Source organism: Streptopelia decaocto, assembly GCF_964273445.1.
Source record: "Streptopelia decaocto genome assembly, chromosome: 18".
NCBI lineage: Eukaryota > Metazoa > Chordata > Aves > Columbiformes > Columbidae > Streptopelia > Streptopelia decaocto.
Genome location: NC_138673.1, coordinates 9,928,632 through 9,946,121, shown reverse-complemented (window position 1 = coordinate 9,946,121; position 17,490 = coordinate 9,928,632). Strand labels below are relative to the sequence as shown.

General features: G+C 47.9%; 1 protein-coding gene across 1 annotated transcript in view; it reads left to right on the top strand.

Annotated features, from left to right (window-relative positions):
• Window positions 1-17,490, top strand: part of ACACA (acetyl-CoA carboxylase alpha) — a 107,764-nt gene that overhangs the window by 24,872 nt on the left and 65,402 nt on the right. Inside the window, exons 11-28 of the mRNA XM_082068792.1 lie at window positions 274-444; window positions 937-1,098; window positions 1,208-1,371; window positions 2,164-2,314; window positions 2,697-2,800; window positions 2,958-3,039; window positions 4,026-4,171; window positions 4,709-4,859; window positions 6,060-6,194; window positions 7,101-7,247; window positions 7,392-7,580; window positions 8,163-8,263; window positions 8,730-8,818; window positions 9,710-9,834; window positions 12,923-13,036; window positions 14,504-14,617; window positions 15,265-15,354; window positions 15,838-15,956. Of these exons, the coding sequence (XP_081924918.1) occupies window positions 274-444; window positions 937-1,098; window positions 1,208-1,371; window positions 2,164-2,314; window positions 2,697-2,800; window positions 2,958-3,039; window positions 4,026-4,171; window positions 4,709-4,859; window positions 6,060-6,194; window positions 7,101-7,247; window positions 7,392-7,580; window positions 8,163-8,263; window positions 8,730-8,818; window positions 9,710-9,834; window positions 12,923-13,036; window positions 14,504-14,617; window positions 15,265-15,354; window positions 15,838-15,956 (2,354 nt within the window). The remainder of the gene's footprint in view (window positions 1-273; window positions 445-936; window positions 1,099-1,207; window positions 1,372-2,163; window positions 2,315-2,696; window positions 2,801-2,957; window positions 3,040-4,025; window positions 4,172-4,708; window positions 4,860-6,059; window positions 6,195-7,100; window positions 7,248-7,391; window positions 7,581-8,162; window positions 8,264-8,729; window positions 8,819-9,709; window positions 9,835-12,922; window positions 13,037-14,503; window positions 14,618-15,264; window positions 15,355-15,837; window positions 15,957-17,490) is intronic.

Genomic DNA, 17,490 nt, shown 5'->3' with positions numbered 1-17,490 from the left:
GACAAGGTGTTTTAAATGCATATTGTCATATGAAAAGCAAGCTGCGGGAGCTCTATGAATTTTCAATGCTATTGTAAATATTTGCTTCAAACTCTGCCCTCTGTAAATAACCTGGAAATCAAAAGTCCTGTGCCACGTGCTTTTCTTTGAGCAGTTTTTGGGCCTGTTGCAAGCTTTTGAAGGTTTTAGAAGTGCAAACCAGCCTGAAGTGGGTGTGATGGGTGAACCGAACGTGGGGCCTGGCAATCAGATACGCTTTTTCCTGTGTCCTAGTGCGCGGTGAAGCTGGCCAAAATGGTGGGGTACGTGAGCGCGGGCACGGTGGAGTATCTGTACAGCCAGGACGGCAGCTTCTACTTCCTGGAGCTGAACCCCCGCCTGCAAGTGGAGCACCCCTGCACCGAGATGGTGGCGGACGTGAACCTGCCGGCCGCGCAGCTGCAGGTGAGCCCGGCCGGCGCTGCTCCGCCACGGCAGCTGCAGCCGCGTTAACGTGGGACGTGACAGGCCTGCTCTGCCCCAGCCTCAGGAAAACGGGCATGGACTCTGGTCTGAGCCGCAGCCGCGGTTCTGCATTCAAACTGGATCACACGCTGGCGTTATGCAGATTGCCAGATCTTGGTACTGACGGAGGGGAGAATATAAAGAAAGTATTAGAGAGCTCTGCTAAATATGGCCTGTGTCCTCAGGTGCAAACAGGCGATAGAGAACTCCCCATGTTTCCTCCCTGGATTCCTGCTTGAATAGACATGGCAAAGTGACCAAGAATTTGTCTTGACTTATTGCTTTTTCAAAGGAAAGTCGTGACAGTGGGTGACAGTAATGGCTCATTCTTTTTGAACTGCAGCTCTTTAAAAGATCTCTCTGTGAGGAGAGAAACTCATTTAGTGGTGGGTTTCTTTTATTATTTTCATTATTATCCTTATTTTTCCTTAGATCGCCATGGGGATTCCCCTCCACAGGATCAAGGATATCCGAGTGATGTATGGTGTTTCTCCATGGGGAGATGCATCTATCGATTTTGAGAACTCAGCCCATGTCCCCTGTCCCCGCGGCCACGTCATCGCTGCTCGGATCACCAGCGAGAATCCCGACGAGGTCAGTGTCTTAAATCCGGTGGTTACTGATCACACTATAATTACTTCCCTCATTCTGGATTATTTACTGTTTCTTTAGGATGTATAGCAATGTCTGTCTGTCTTTACAGGGATTTAAGCCCAGTTCTGGTACGGTTCAGGAACTGAATTTCCGCAGCAATAAGAATGTCTGGGGCTATTTCAGTGTTGCTGCTGCAGGAGGGCTTCATGAATTTGCTGACTCTCAATTTGGTCACTGCTTCTCTTGGGGAGAAAACCGTGAAGAAGCCATCTCGTGAGTAGTCTGAATAGTGGTAGAACCTCGGAAATTGCTTGTTTTGTTCATTTTTGATCTGAACTGCCATGGTTAAAACAGATCTCCTTACTTCTTTTAAGAGAAGTTTCTCTCTTTGCTTGTTTTCCACATCATGGCCGGGCTTCTGTCCCTGTCTTGCTTTGCAATTCCACTATGTTGCACCTACACTTCTACACTTTTTGCTACTTCCCTTTGTTTTTTTTCTTTCTGCTTCATTCCTGCCTTGTGTGTTTGCTGCCGGGGTGTGATACAGCGGCCGTTGTGTTGGAGTCCCCGTTTGAAAGCGTTCGGGTGGACGGCTTCTAACAGGAAAACATTGATGACTTGTTACACCGGTGCCTTCTAATGGTTTATAAACCACTGAGTGTCCTTACGCGTGAGGAACGTTAAAGCACCCGCTCACAAGGCAGGACTGAGCATCCAGAGCCTTTCCTCTGTTCACTGTGTGTGGGACGGCGACATGTCTGTCTGTCTGTCTGCTGTATCCCTCTGATATGGGGTGGGTGCTCAGGTGCTGATACCAGTGGGACCTCCTGGGCTTGTAGGTGGCGCTGGCCGAGCTGCTCTTGTTCACACCACCAGCACATGGAAGCAAATTGATATTCCTGCTTTCCAAGCACGTCCCACAGGATCTTGCTCCAGTGCACCCGCTCTTCTGTTGTTTTCTTCAGCCTGTTTTTTCCCAACAGCTTGTGGGGAACTATCTGGAGTTACCAGTTTGCCTGTTACCGTTAGTATGGGCCAGATCACAGGATTTCTTTTCTCTTTCAGAAACATGGTGGTGGCTTTGAAGGAGCTGTCCATCCGCGGGGATTTCCGAACCACGGTGGAGTACCTGATTAAACTGCTGGAAACAGAGAGCTTCCAGCAGAACCGCATCGACACGGGCTGGTTGGATCGGCTTATTGCTGAGAAAGTTCAGGTGCGGCTGCTCATTTAAAACGGGAGTGAGGAGGGGAAGGAGGAGGGGGGACCAGCGTGGTGCAGGCTGGTTGCCAGAGGACAAGGATTTCGGAGTGCTTAATTTCCACTTACAGCTTTATGGATAAACATTTGCACTTAATTTGTATTTATATCAAAATCCCAGGTCATTTCTGTCAGGGAAAAGTCGTCTTCGAGTTGGCCAGAAAAGCGTCTTAGTGCACATGGGAATTAAGGCTAGTATTCTGCTTTGCAGTTTGGGACAGATGAGAGTGGAAATGTAGGTGGAGCCTCAGCTTTGAGGCTGTTGATTCTTCAAGGGGGTGTCCAGAAGAGTCTGCGCCAAAGGGGCTGTAACTGTCCGATGTGCCTTTGCTTTCCAGGCGGAAAGGCCGGACACGATGCTGGGAGTGGTGTGCGGGGCCCTGCACGTGGCCGACGTGAGCTTCCGAAACAGCGTCTCCAACTTCCTGCACTCTCTCGAAAGGTAAAGCCGCCAGCCGGTCTGGTACACCGCTGATGAATGGGGTAATTAGTTTTGGTATATAAGTTTTGTTCAAGTCCAGTCCGTTGTGCATCTTTGAACCTGAGATCCGTTTGGTGGCTTCTGGAAGGCAAGTTTTGTTTTGTGCTTCTCCCTCAAGGGGCCAAGTGCTGCCTGCTCACACCCTGCTGAACACGGTGGACGTGGAACTCATCTACGAGGGACGGAAATACGTGCTGAAGGTACGATGCGCAGTGTGGAAACCCGCCTGCTTGCCACTTTCCGTTGGAAATACCTGGTTTGGGCTTAATCTTTGAAATACTTGTAATTATTGGAATTAAACCTGTACAGGGTTTATTTTCTCTGCTTTGGTGGGGTTAAATAATCAGTCCAGTCTCCCTTATGGTGATATCCCGTCATGTCTTTCCGTTGCAATATCTGTGTGTTTCTCTGTAAATGTTTTAACTCTTCAGGGTCAAGAGCTGTTCTGCACGTGGTGGAGAATACACAGTTATAGGCAAAGATTAGTGCCCGTTTGCTGCCAAAACTCTCTGTTGATGTTTCTGAATATGTGACTCCGCTCTGTTGGGTGGTGGAGCCCAGTTTCAGCAGCAGGATGGAATTTGTAGCAATTTTTCCCTTTAGTGTTGCTTTTTCTTTGCTGCGTATGAAAACCAGTGTTAGAAATACTGTTGAAAGGTTGCGAAACCAAGCATACAAAAGTTAGGAAATATTAGACTTAAGATTGCCTGTGCAATCTTAATTAGGTTATTTGGGCAAATTTATTACCGTGAAGTTTTTGATGGTGTGAGCATATAGTTTTGCAACTATTAGTATTCTGCACCTCTGAACTTCTGTTCTTTTATCTTGGTGCCCCGTTGATGGGAAACAGAGGCACTGAACAGCAGCTGAAATACATGACTGACCCAAACAGGAGCTCGGCGGCAGCGCCTGTGACAGGATCCCTTTTCCAGGGAGAGATTTCGCTGCTTTCTCTGTCAGACAATCTCTCTTTTTTTTAATTATCCCATTCATTATTAATTTCTAGTGCACGACTGACTTTTACGTAGATCAGGGTGAGGAAATGGTAAATGATTGCGTAATCAAACCTGTACTGTTAATGCAGAGAGGATAAAAATCAAGATCCATGGAGAGCGTCAGTTCTGGCATCTCCTGACTGCTGAATGCTCGGCCATCTCAAACCTTTTGTACATGGTTTTTACCGCAGGTGACCCGGCAGTCGCCCAATTCCTACGTGGTCATCATGAACAGCTCGTGCGTGGAGGTCGATGTGCACCGGCTGAGCGACGGGGGGCTGCTCCTGTCCTACGACGGCAGCAGCTACACCACCTACATGAAGGAAGAAGTGGACAGGTAAACAACCTGTTAAGATCAGTGTTTTACATACAAGCCAAAATTGGGGTTACCTGTAACTTTATGCTTCCCAAAGGTCAGTTGGGAATGGAGTTGTATCCTAGGAAGAGGTTACTGGATGTATCATGGTTGAGTTTAAAGAGATAAGCTGCTTTCACCTGGGGAACAGGTCTTGGCTACTGTTAGAGGAGAGATCTGAATGTGTTCCGCTGCGGAGTCCATGTTCTCCTGCTGGTTCCTTAAAAGTGCCCTTTCAGATTATTAAGAAAAAAGAGCCTGAAAATCCTAAAATCGATGAAACTCTACAGCCTCCATAGAATTAGATCCAAGATACACTATTTTAGTGCATTTCCTCAGAATGCTCTGCAGGGATCGTAGCCACAAGGTCAGTAAATCTTGGGTTTCTGGCCTGGGAACCACTGGTGTCTGTTCTGTGACAGATGGAGAAGTAGAGCGGGCAAGGAGAGAATGGGTTTTCCCCTTCCCATGATTTCCACACGAAATTCTGTTCTGGTGATTTGTCCTGTTCTTTCCCAGGTATCGCATCACTATAGGTAACAAGACCTGTGTGTTTGAGAAGGAAAACGATCCCTCTATTCTGCGCTCACCGTCGGCTGGGAAGCTGATCCAGTATGTGGTGGAGGATGGGGGACACGTGTTTGCAGGCCAGTGCTTTGCAGAAATAGAGGTAAAAGAGTCTCAAAGAACCGACTTGGCTGTAGGTGCTGAATCTGCCCATTTGAATGCTTTGGAACTGGGAGCTGAGCATGAGGGATGATTCACAGTATTTCCTTCCCAAATTTTGTGTGGGTTTTAACCTGGACTCATGCAGGAATCAGCAGTGAGAGTGATGGGGTGAGGAGGAAATTACTGAACAGCTGAAATTTGAGCGTTAATGACACTATACCAAGTGATATGCAAAACTTCTCAGGAGTGAGACCGTGGTTATCATCTTGACCACTGCTTAGTACTAACCCAGGCTCAGAAGCAGAGGTATATGCCAGGACTAAGTAACAAATGAAGACTTCTCTGATGACCTGATCATTTCTCTGTTGATCAGATGATAAGTGTCGCTCCTCCCTTCTCTCCTGGAAGTTACTTAACTCTTAGAGAGGAGGAGCGTGAACAATTTCTGCATCGGTGTGAGGAAAGCGCGAGAGGCTGTGTAGGAGTGCACGGCTCAGAACAGACTTGACGGAGGGGAGGATGTGTTGACAGAGGGGCAATTAAGCAGTTGGGGACAATGTGTAGGAGAAAAATATCAAGCTGGAGATCCAGATATTTTATGTAAGTGCTTTTATGCTGCAACAGAGCCGTGGCTAAGAAGGAACCAATTCCTGTGTTCCCAGTTGTGGTGTGTAGTACAGCAGTGGTAAAACTGGGCTGCCTCCCCACATATGCAGCGTTTCCACTCCAAAGGCAAGAGCTTCCATGGTTGGTCTAAGGAAGCACCTCTGAAGAGCGGTCTGAGAGCCGTGACCTCTGGAAAGTGGTCCCGGTTCCCCCTGCTGAAAGTGGACATGTCGCTGTGGCTTTGGAGAGCGGCTGTCACACTTGCAAGCTTTAGAATGCAGCAGTAAATTGTATCTGCTTTGGTGGTTGTGTTGGACGTGGGACCCTCTTGAGTACCTGTTGTCCAGGCACTGTGGAACAGTGACGTTCCTGAGGACGGCTTCCTGCTGTGCTGCTTTGGTTTTGCTGATTTGTTCTACCATTCGCTCTAGTGTCTGGGGTTTAATTCCTAACGTGTGTGCTGTTCAGCCTTTGGGAAAGCCTGAGCACAAAAAGTGCTCGTGCAGGATAGTTTGGCTGTGGGAGGACACTGGCTGCTGGCTCACCAAACTGGAACCATGGAAGCTGAGTGTGTAACCTGTTTTCCTTGCTACAGGTGATGAAAATGGTGATGACACTAACAGCAGGAGAATCAGGCTGCATCCATTATGTCAAACGCCCAGGGGCGGTGTTGGATCCAGGCTGTGTGATTGCCAAGCTCCAGCTGGATGATCCCAGCAGGGTTCAGCAGGTGAGGAGTTGCAGGGAATGCAGATGTTTGTTGTGGTTTTAATAGGGGAGCGATGTGCAGAGAGATACAATATGGTCCAGTGTACTGAACCAATTTCAGATCTGAGCATTGTACTGGAATTGTCGCTTTGCCATTTATTTGTCTCACATGAGGACTAGGACTCAGATGATTGTCTCTTTCTCTGATTCAAGCTAAGCTCACGTACCATGCCTGTTCTTTTTGTACCTCAGTCCTATTGCGGGTACACAGCTGGCTGGCATAGTGGAAGCTGGCCAGAGTCTTCTCTCTGTTCTGTTCCTATGCAAGTTTATTTAACTTGTTTTTATCATGTATTCTTCTTCAACTGACCCTCCTTGGGTGGGAGTTGATATCCCAGCCCCAAGAGTGTCAGCCCCTGTGAAAGCTGTTGTAGTACATCTGGAAATACAAAAAAAGAGCCTAGGCCATGCATCCTATTTAGGGTGAAAGGCAAAGAGATTTATTCATTTAGGGGTGACGGGCTGGGATGTATCTGGTGGTGGTGGAAGAGATTCTGTTGTTCCTTTAGCAATAACTAGTTGAAAATCATGGGAGGTGGTTGTGCAGGGGGTGGAAAGTGATTGTCAGCACTAAACTGTTGGCTTTTCCTGTGCTTTTCTTTGAGATTTTTGGTCATCCTGGATCTAAACAATGAGATCAACTGTAATGTATTTGGGAGGGAGGCTGGAAGCTTATTTTGTGGGTGTACACAACATAGAACTGTTAGAGATCCAGCTCTTAACTTTTCTATTTCTCAACCAAGTGTTTTTTCCACTCTGGGGATTCTTCCAAGTTAAATCGGAGCCCCCAGATGAGGGTGACAGGGGGTTCCCCCGTGGCTGATGCCTGGAGGAGGGTTGTTGACACTGCTGTTCCTCGTGTTTCCAGGCTGAGCTGCACACGGGTACCCTGCCGCAGATCCAGAGCACGGCACTGCGAGGCGAGAAGCTCCATCGCATCTTCCATTACGTCCTAGATAACCTGGTCAATGTGATGAACGGGTACTGCCTGCCAGAGCCCTACTTCAGCAGCAAGGTACCCGGTTTTCTCTTTCAGTCCCTGATTTGGCTGCGTGACAGAACAGTATTGACAAAGACCTCAATGAAAAGCCTTTCTTTTTCTCCCTTCTTGCTGCTCATTCTTTTCTTCACGCTTGTCTCTACACTGACGTGTCTCCAGGTGAAAGGCTGGGTTGAGCGACTAATGAAGACACTGAGAGATCCATCTTTGCCTCTGCTGGAACTTCAGGACATCATGACCAGTGTTTCCGGACGGATCCCACCCAATGTGGAGAAGTCCATCAAGAAGGAGATGGCCCAATATGCCAGCAACATCACATCAGTCCTTTGCCAGTTTCCCAGCCAACAGGTGATTAAGCACATTTATATTCAGGAATAAAAGTTGGTTTGTCTTGGGGCAGAGAGATAGAAAATTCCTTTAAGTTATCTGGAGCTTAGTTGGACCTGAAAGATGCTTTTGAACATAGGCTGTTCATGAAGAAAGATACTTACCTGTATCACTTGAGCTTGAAGGCTTGCCTCCTTCACCTGTGCTGAAGCATGTGTGTTCCCTGCTCAGTATAGCTTTAAACAGGGAGTTTGGAAGCAGTTTAATCATATCAGTGGCCTTGTGGGCATTTATTTACTTGCTTTTTGCCTGGTACCTGTGCTGCAGTGCAATTTGCAATGTCAGCGTAACCTTAAAAAAAAGTGATTGTGACTAGAGGAAGCCTGATCAGGTAATGAGCTGTTGGAAGATGATCTCTCCAGTATACGATATTGTGCATTGATTTTTGTATCATTGACAGGTCATTAACTTTCTTAGCAATTTAAGGTTTGGCCTCAGCTGGAGCTCTGCTCTGGTGTGTCTAGAAGTTCTCAGCTTCTCTGCTGGTTGTTCAGCCGGATAATCCCCCAGGAGCGGGATGGTCACGGGTTTGCTCTCTTTCAGATTGCCAACATCTTGGATAGCCACGCGGCCACCTTGAACCGCAAATCGGAGCGTGAAGTCTTCTTCATGAACACGCAGAGCATTGTGCAGCTGGTGCAGAGGTGAGCCGTTCCCGGGGTGGAAATCCCAGGCAATAAGCCTGCGTGTCCTTCAGGGAGCTCGGCGTGTGGCTGCCGGTGGGAGGCGCACACAGATCCTTCCTCTTTTCCCTTTGCCAAACGGGAGATAGACTCAACTTCTGGCCTGACACTGATGACATCTTGGCCATTTCATCGAGCCGCTGGCGTGTCATGGCTTTCAGAGTCTAGAGTTTTGAGGGTTTTTAGAAGAAAAAGGATATTTTGATGCAAAACGTGAGCCATGCTACCCCACAACAGTAATGGCAGGGGTTATGTATTCACGTAACAACTGGGTTGTCCCATGTTTTTCAGGACCAGGTACCCTTCTTTCTGTACGCAAACAGGCTGGTTCTGCCACTTGTGTTGAGCGTTACTCGCTTGCAGGTCTTGAGAAGCAGGGCCGTGCCCGTCTCACTCGGTGCTGGGTTTGACGTATTTGTTTCTGCAGGTACCGCAGTGGTATCCGGGGTCACATGAAAGCAGTGGTGATGGATCTGCTCCGGCAGTACCTCAAGGTGGAGACGCAGTTTCAGCACGGTGAGTCTCTCAGCGCATCGAGGATTTGATTTCTGAAAGAACCACATTTGGTCCCGCTCCAGGAAAGATGAGCCTGACTTTATGGTGAGGCGAGGCTCCGCAGGGTTGTTTTGTTTTGAGGGTCTGCCAGTCTGAGCCTGGTTTTTGTAGAGGTTTCATATTGGAAGCCTGATTTTTATTTTCTGATTTCTTAGCATCTGCACAAAATCAGAATCAGAAAGATGTTTAAATTCACCATGCTCTTTAGTTCTATCTTGCCGATTTGTTGAATTCTGCAGTAAGAAAATCAAGTGCAGTAAACAAAAGGAAAAGAAAATGAGTTATTTGCACCTGCTGTAAAATACCAGGAAGCTGTTCACTGTTTGTAAGAACAAACTTCAAACCGCAGCCTGAAACTGAGAACTGAAGGAAATCCCTTGTGCTGCTGTGTCCGGGCACACGGTGGCAGTGCAGGACTGGCTGATTTTCGGGCTCTAGTTCTTACAGGTAGTTCAGATTTCACTCCACTGTTCTCTTGTCCTGCTCCACCGGCTGCACTGACCTAGTGGTACTGCACATTCAGTTCTACTTCGATTTGCTGGTAGCAGAGGATGCTGCAAGTCTTTTTGCTCCTATTTTATCCTGGTTGTCATTTGAATGAAAGACTGAGCTCACTATTTCTCTCTTTCTGTTGCTCACAAAGGAGTTGTTATTGAAACTGTTTTAATACAAGTAGAATCCTTAAAGTTTGCAGGTGGAGGAGGGGTGTGTGGAAATAATTCCTTCCCAGAATTGATTGTGTGGACCAGGCAAAGCAGATTCTCAAAGCATATATGTAGAAAACCAGATTTAGTAACTTGTATTCTTTGACACCGAGGTGAGCAGACTGGAAACGTGCATTTCTGATTGCAGGTCACTATGACAAGTGTGTCTTTACCCTTCGGGAAGAGAACAAAAGTGACATGAACGCTGTATTGAACTACATCTTCTCACATGCTCAGGTCACCAAGAAGAACCTGCTCGTTACGATGCTCATTGTAAGTTGTCGTTTGGTGCTCTAGAAATTTGCTTCTTGTAAGTCTGGTGCTTTGAAAGGTACTGAATCGACAGCTCTCACCCTTGAAGATGGGAGCGAAAGTGGCAGCAGCACTGTGGAGTTTCTTCACACGTCTCAGCTGGTCTTAGAGACCCAGAACGTGCTGCTCCGCTTGGTGTCTGGGCACCTTCTGGTTGGTGGCTGTGCCACCCTGGCTGCCCATCCCAGTGCAATGGAGCCTGATTATGCAAGTGATTCATGAGCATTTGTGGGGAGATAAGAATGCAGATTTAACTCTGGCACTGGGAGGGTGTTAGCGGCCAACTTTCAGATGCTGTCCTGTGACTTTATACTTGCTTTAGTTTGCTGCATCATCTTCTGGGGTCTTGGAGAGGTGCTGTCTTTATATAGCTCATGGTACTGAAACTGGAGTTGCTTGGAAAGCAAAGCAGTGTACAACCAGCACAAAAAGCGGATATTTTTTGTGGTAATAATTTCATAATAGCAACTTTTTTATGGTCCTTCACAACTAATGAGGGTGACTTTCTGGTAGTGAGTGGCATTAGCCAGCCCACGTAGAGTGGTTTCACAGGCTCTTCCTCGATGAGCTGTCGTTTGGTTCTATGGGCTTGGCAGTGGCTCTCGCTTCCTCCTGGTTATAGTCTGATGGCCGCTCTGCAGAGGTGCTTTCAGTCTGCCCTACTCGGGGCTGCACGTGGAATCTGAGCGGGACTCGGTGTCTCAAAGCTGGTCCCTCCAGACCGGGCCGCTGGCCCCGTGTGGCTTCCAGGGAGCTTGCGGAGCGGGGAACCTCCTGGGACAGGAATTCCTCTTGGACGGGTGGAGATTCCACCCTAGGAACACCAGTGAATCCTCGTGCCAGGACCTGCCGACACCTTCTCATGTTCCTCTGCCTTGTTACTCCATGAAAAATCTCAGTTCTCATTAACTTCAGTCCCACTCTAATGGGTAAAACTCGCAGTAAATTACATTCCCAGGAAAAATAATTAAAAAACAATTGAGTCATGTCTCTTTTTTCTTATTTCCTAAAAAGCCTGAAAAAATCCTTGTCCCACATAACGCTTTGAAGCAGAATGAGTGTCCACCCTCCTCAAGGCAGGATGGATTTGGCTGTAACATGATTTCCAACAGACTAGGGTTAGGTATCCTGCTTCTTAACAGACTCATTACAATACTATATATCACTCTCCCCATTCTTAAACATAACGAGGTCTCATGCTGCCAAAAACATGTCCAAAGTAGCCATCCACAAAATAACTCTCAAAAGCAGAAAAAGAGTCATAATTGTCCTAGGTTGAGACTGGGTTTCTTAAATTCTAATTTGTAAGATATAAGGACCCTGGAGTTCTTTCTTTCTGGCTATCCTTTTTTTTCCTTTCTTTCCCGTTTTGGTGTGTGGTGTGATTGTAAGTAACGCTTGCCTTAAGAATCTCATTATTTGAACACGGAGCCATATTTCCTCTGAGAATTCTGGAGTAGCTTTGAGCCGGGGCTGTTCATTTCTCAAGTAATCATGCTGGCGTGATGGAGAGAGAAAATGGCAGCTGTTCGCAGCTCAGGCCTTCAATTTTCTTCAGAGTCCAGTCACTCAAGTGTGTAATTACACGGGGGTGCCGGGGAGGCGTTGGGCCTTGTCAAAGAGCTGGTTTGAGGCTTTGCTCGCTGCCTTTGCCAATCAGCGCGGGCGAAAGCGCCAGCTACCTGCTTTATTTTGTTGTTGTCATCCTGATTATTTCTTGCTAAAATGGGACTGGAACTTTTTGTCTGGTTTTTCACCTCGGTGCAGCCCGTCTCGGAGGCAGAGGCCTGGCGCTGGCCGCCATGGCTGCCTGAGGGAGCGAGGGGAGCGCGGAGAAACGCCGAGGGGTTTTCCTTTCTCCTTCCTGCGCGGTCGCTCTTTCCACCACAGTCGGCTGCCATCCCTGTTTGCTAAAGCATAAAACATAGTGGAGAAGACCACCCTGCACGCGGTGGAAGAGATGAAATGGGCGACACCGGCAGCGTTTGCCCGAGGTGCCTGAGGCCTTGCACACGTCTGCCCTCACACTGACAGTGTGGGCCTGAGCAGGGCGATGGTGTCACCTATGGCAGCGCTCGGGATCAGCGTCTGCTGAGTTCAGGTCACCCTGTTAACCAAAAGCCCGTCGTTCCTCTTCTGCCTCACATCACTATTCGTGTCTGAGGGATCCCGTGGCGCGTTGGGCAGAATCATGGCAAAGTCCGTGGCGTTTTCTGGGTTGCCACGCTCCTTACCTGAGGTGGTTTAAGTTTGGCCTCCAAGGGCAAACGTCATGTCAAAATACCAGGATGCTTATGTTGCTGTAATTGATGTATCCCGAGGAATCTGTTATTAATGAGGGCCTCTGAGGATGGTTTTAGTAATAGCGTTATGCTGCCATCATTCACTTTTTTAGCTAGCAGGCGTTTGAGGCAGGAGGGGAACTACTTCATCCTTCATGTATTTGTTGAAATATAGTGTGATTTGAAGCTGTATGTTCATTTTATGTACTGAACTGACTGTTGTGCGCCCATCCTAGCCTTGACGGGACAGGATCACTTGTAGCACAGCACATGTCCTGTGTCCGATGGGGTTTTTATTACCTTGAGCAGTAACGTTACAACTCTCAGGAATTGGTATTTCAAATATGACAAAGTCAGTTCTTGAATTATTCTCTGTGAATTCACACAGTGACCCAGAGTGGATACATTTACAGAACTTTCTTTGGGAACAACTTTTTGGGAAAATGTTTCACTGGAGTCTCTTTGACCAGTTGGTGTTTCTCACGTGTTTGGGTGCCAAAACACATGCTACAAATAAGAAAATGGGTGATGGTGCCAGTGCCTTCTTTCCTCTGTACTTTTATTTACATGTGTAAAATTATTGAGAGTCTAATAGTTGTACACTTGTCAGCACAGAGTTGGGGGTTAAGTTGGATAGGGACCTCCGGAGGTGACGTGCTCCGGCGCCCGAGAGCGTGGGCGCATGTGTTTCAGGTTTAAACTCCTTTGTCGGAGGGCAGAAGATGGTTTTACTCTGTTCTAAACGTTGTCATTTCTCTCTGTTTTAGGACCAGCTGTGTGGCCGTGACCCCACCTTGACAGATGAGCTGATTAATATTCTGACGGAGCTGACCCAGCTCAGCAAGACAACGAACGCGAAGGTGGCCCTGCGAGCGCGCCAGGTACGGCCGCTGCGGCCCCGCTGCTCCCGGCCCTTCCCGCTCCGGTCAATACCCACTGCTCCCGCTCTTATCTCTCCATGTTTATGCAAATGGGAAGAGTAGGTTACTGTGAGCAGCCCTTTAACAATGAAGCTAATTAACCAGCGATTAACCGTTGTGACAGTCTTAACAAAGATCGCAGTGGATTCTCAATCGCTGTAAAATTTGGAGTTCAGATTATATTCCTTTGTCCCCGCTCCTTGAAAAAGTTTTCTCTGGCTCAAATAGGAGTCAATGGAGAGTGGCCTATGGTTTGTGTGATGGAGGAAGTTGAGATGTGTGGTTCCTATGGCTCCTTCTGGCTTTTTAACCTGTGAACCCCCCAAGCACAGCAAACAGCCAGGACCTGCCATCCGGGCTCATCAGCCACCTTACAGTTGTGAATATATGTGCAGAGAATGGGACAGAAAGTTACATGAGAACCAGGTGTTCCTTTGCAAACTACTAAGGAGTTATTGCAAAGCAGTATTATGGTCTTTTGCAGGGTTTTTTTCTAGATTTTGAGTTGCTTTTTTGACAATTTTTGTAACCTGAAAATATTTGGAAAATCTTCATCCTGTCATTTCCAGGAGCCTAGTGCAGATAATTTGAATGCCAGATATCCACGCAGCTCTCATCGTGAGCCGCCTCTGTAGCTGTTAGTCTGTAAGCGGGGAGGAGCGAGGGGGCGCAGTCGTTTCATGGCAGCACAAGCCCTGTGGTCCCATCACTCCTCTCACTCCACATCCCCATCTCCATTCTAAGTCTTCACAGGAAACCTGACACTTGGAGGATCTCTCCTTTTATTTCAGAGCTTGGCTGTTGAACATGAATGGGGTGTTTGAAGCTGCTCAGTGACCTTATGTTTCCTTCAGGATTGCATTTGTGTTGTTGAACCATTCAGTGATTGAACCTCCCAGTGGCATGCTGGGGATGCTGCTGCAGTCCTTGTGTATGGCTTTGTGTTACTTTTTCACTTCATTTTTCCCCTGCAAGCTGCTTCCCCTTCCTATCTCTGTATCCTTCATGTTGGGCATTTCCTGCCTGGCCCCAGCGTGTCGTGGTTGCTGTGCTGCCACGGTGAAGGCAGCTCCATTGCTGGGCTCCCCACAGCTGCCGCTGCCAGATCCGCTTTCCAATTAACAGCTGGTCAGGCAATCCCCAGGACTAGCAGCTCTGCAGCGCTAAATCACATGCACTGATGGAACTTGATTGAAGCTGTTCCTTTTCTCCGTGGGGAATTGCCAGTAATACAAACCGAGCAGATACACAAATGAGGTTGGGGAGGGGAGGGAGTTTGCAGGATCACCCAGGGGCCACAGGATTCACAGGAGGAACCAGTCGCCTCTTCTGGGATGGAGCAAACTCTTGCTACCTTGGAGCCGGAGCCTCCTGCCCATGGCCCAGCGCAGCTCCTCTCGCTGACACTTGGTGTTTGCTGTTTGCCAGGTTCTCATTGCTTCCCATTTGCCGTCCTACGAGCTGCGTCACAACCAGGTGGAGTCCATCTTTCTGTCCGCCATTGACATGTATGGACACCAGTTCTGCATTGAGAACCTGCAGGTATCTACCAAACTTCTCGTTTCCCTGCTTCCTTCTCCCTGAGCTTAATGTTTCAGTATTAAGTCTCACCCGTAGTCCCAAGGTCCTTGTGGCTTTAAATTGTGTTGTTCAGATTTCTGGTTTCCCTCTCATTTCTGTTTCCATTCCTATGCTGATAGCAGAATGAGCTCATCGCAGGCTACACCTTCCTGGAGGTGGGCAGCGATGGCAGGACCCCATCTCCCCTGTCTGGTGACCAGATAGGACACGAGGAACGGAATGAAGCCACATCAGGGGAAGTGCACATTGGACATTAGGAAAAGGTTCTTCACCGAGAGCTTGGTCACTGGAACAGGCTCCCCAGGGAGGTAGTCACAGCCCAAGCCTGGCAGAGTTCAAGGAGCATCTAGACAACGTTTGTAGTCATATGGTTTATTTCTAGGTAGTCCCACAAGGAGCAGGAAGTTGGTCTTGATGATCTTCTGAGTCCTTTTCAACTTGAGAATATTCTGCAATTTAATATAAAAAGGTTGTAATCCTTGATGAGCAACAGGAAAAGCATGGAAATCAAAACTAGTCAGGCTTGATTTGGGGTTTTTGATTTTTGCCAGACTCTGTTTGCCCGACAGGCCTTTCTCTTTAAAACTGCTTAATGTGATCTCTTCTAGAAACTCATTTTGTCCGAGACATCCATCTTTGATGTGCTGCCCAACTTCTTCTACCACAGTAACCAGGTGGTGAGAATGGCAGCTTTGGAGGTGAGTTTATTCCCATTGAAAATGAAATGTTTGAAATTTTTCCTCGTTGTTTTGCTTGTTTTGGGTGTGTATGTGGTTGGTTGGTTGGTTTGTTTTGAGCACTATTACCTTGCAGGATTAAGGGAGCCGCAGGTTGTGTGGAATGTGGCATTTAACAGCAGTAACGTTGGTAATGGACTGACATTCCAGATTCAAGTTGTCCTCTTTGCTCGAAGACGACTTAGGGGGTTGAAAGGATTGAAAGTGAAGCTGCTGTCAGAATGTGGTTGGCCTGTCCTGGGCCGTGTGCTGATGGTTGTGTCCTGCCAGCCTGGCCTTCCTCAAATTATAACCTTAAATTCTTCTGATTGAATTAGAGTTCTAACTAGATATTAATCTGGAGGCGTTTGTTTGGTGTTTAACATTTTTGAGGTCTCTGGTGTATCATTTGTCTTCTTTCCGCTGAGGAAGCACAGTTAAGCTGATGAGTTTCTCTCTAACCAGGTATATGTTCGAAGGGCGTATATTGCCTATGAGTTAAACAGCGTCCAGCATCGCCAGCTGAGGGATAACACCTGTGTGGTGGAGTTCCAGTTCATGCTTCCCACCTCCCATCCGAACAGGTCAGATCGCGGGTTCGGGCGCCTTTGGAATCGCAGGTTTCTGAGGGGCCGCATCCTGTCTCGGCAAAGAAAACTTGCAATAGAATTAGTGGAGAAAGGGAGAGTCCCAGTGCCTCAAATAAGCACAAATTATTGAAGATAAACCCCTGCATTGCCTAGTTCTGTCTCCTAAGTTATTTAAAACCTCAGGAGCTGTGGGTAGTAGTTTCTGCAGTTTGGATTCATTTAAGTTATGATACAGTTTTCACATATTTTCTAAGTTGAGCTAGTGTAGTAACTTTCCTCTAGAACCTCAGTTCTAGTGGAATGCTGAGCCTGCCAACAGATAAAATTCCAGACAGAATAATCAATTATTGGGAATTTTAATAAAGAGCAGCCGCACGGTCTGTGTCCCTCCTCAGCGCTGCCCTGCAGCCCCGGTCACGCTCTGCTCTCAACCCGCCTTTACTGCAGAAGGTGAAATCTTTCTAGCGTGTGTTTTTTTGACTGAGAAGACCAAGATGCACGTACGGATGCAACTGATACGGCAGTGCTAGAGCTGACATCCCTTGGTGTTCAGCCAGGATTTTTCAGAACAGATTTCTCATGACTGCAACCAAAAGCATCAGCTGCCCCTGTCCTGTAGAAGGCTCACGCCTCCTGGTGTGTGCTGAGATCACCTTAACAAACAAACTTGATTATCATCCGTCAGGTTAGTCAGTTCCCATGCTTCTTCATCGGCAGCAGGACCCAGGGGAGGGTACTGGGGACAATATTTGATTTTTGGCCGGTGCGCAGTGAGTCCCCGCGGCCGCCGGGTGCCACTGTCGCTCCGCGCTGGGTTCCCAGCCTGGTACCACAGCTATTTTTCTCCTTTGTTTCCAAACATCTTTTTCCTTATTTTATTTTTGGTGGGGCTGGGCAATGGGGTCCAGTCTCGCTTCATTGAGAATCCATCAGTACATTTTATGAAATGGTTTTCAGAATCTGGTTTGCTAGAAATGAATGACTGTCCTCGACAAGCAGCACAAAGCACTCATGATATAAATGGGACGTGCATTTGGTCTCATCTGTTTCCTACATTTCTAGAATATTTGTAAATAATTGCATACTATTTTTAGTAGCCCCTTTATAATGCTCTCTGCCCCCCCGTTCTTTCTCCATTTTTTCTTCTTGCTGGTCTCGGTTCCCTCTGTTGCTTGGGGGTTGTTTGGCCGGCCCATGCTGCCCACTGCTCTATTACTGTGTGCAAGCTTAATTGGACAAGGTCAGCTGGAAGATGAGAACTGTTACCTGCCTGGGGAACAGCTGCTTTGTCCTGAAATCTCCTCCCCCCTTCACGCTGCATTCGCTGGGGCAATGTTCTGCAGCTCGGTTCCGCTTCTCAGCCAGCGGCTCTGCTGGTGGTTGGCTGCGAACGCATGGCAGCCGTGTGCGGAGGCCGGCGGGCCTGGGACAGGCTCAGTGCGCAGGCAGCTGCAGCTCATCTCGCAGCGAGGAATTGGGCTCCTCTTGCTTGCTGCAGCTTCTGCGGTGCGTCCCGCTCGTGCGCTGC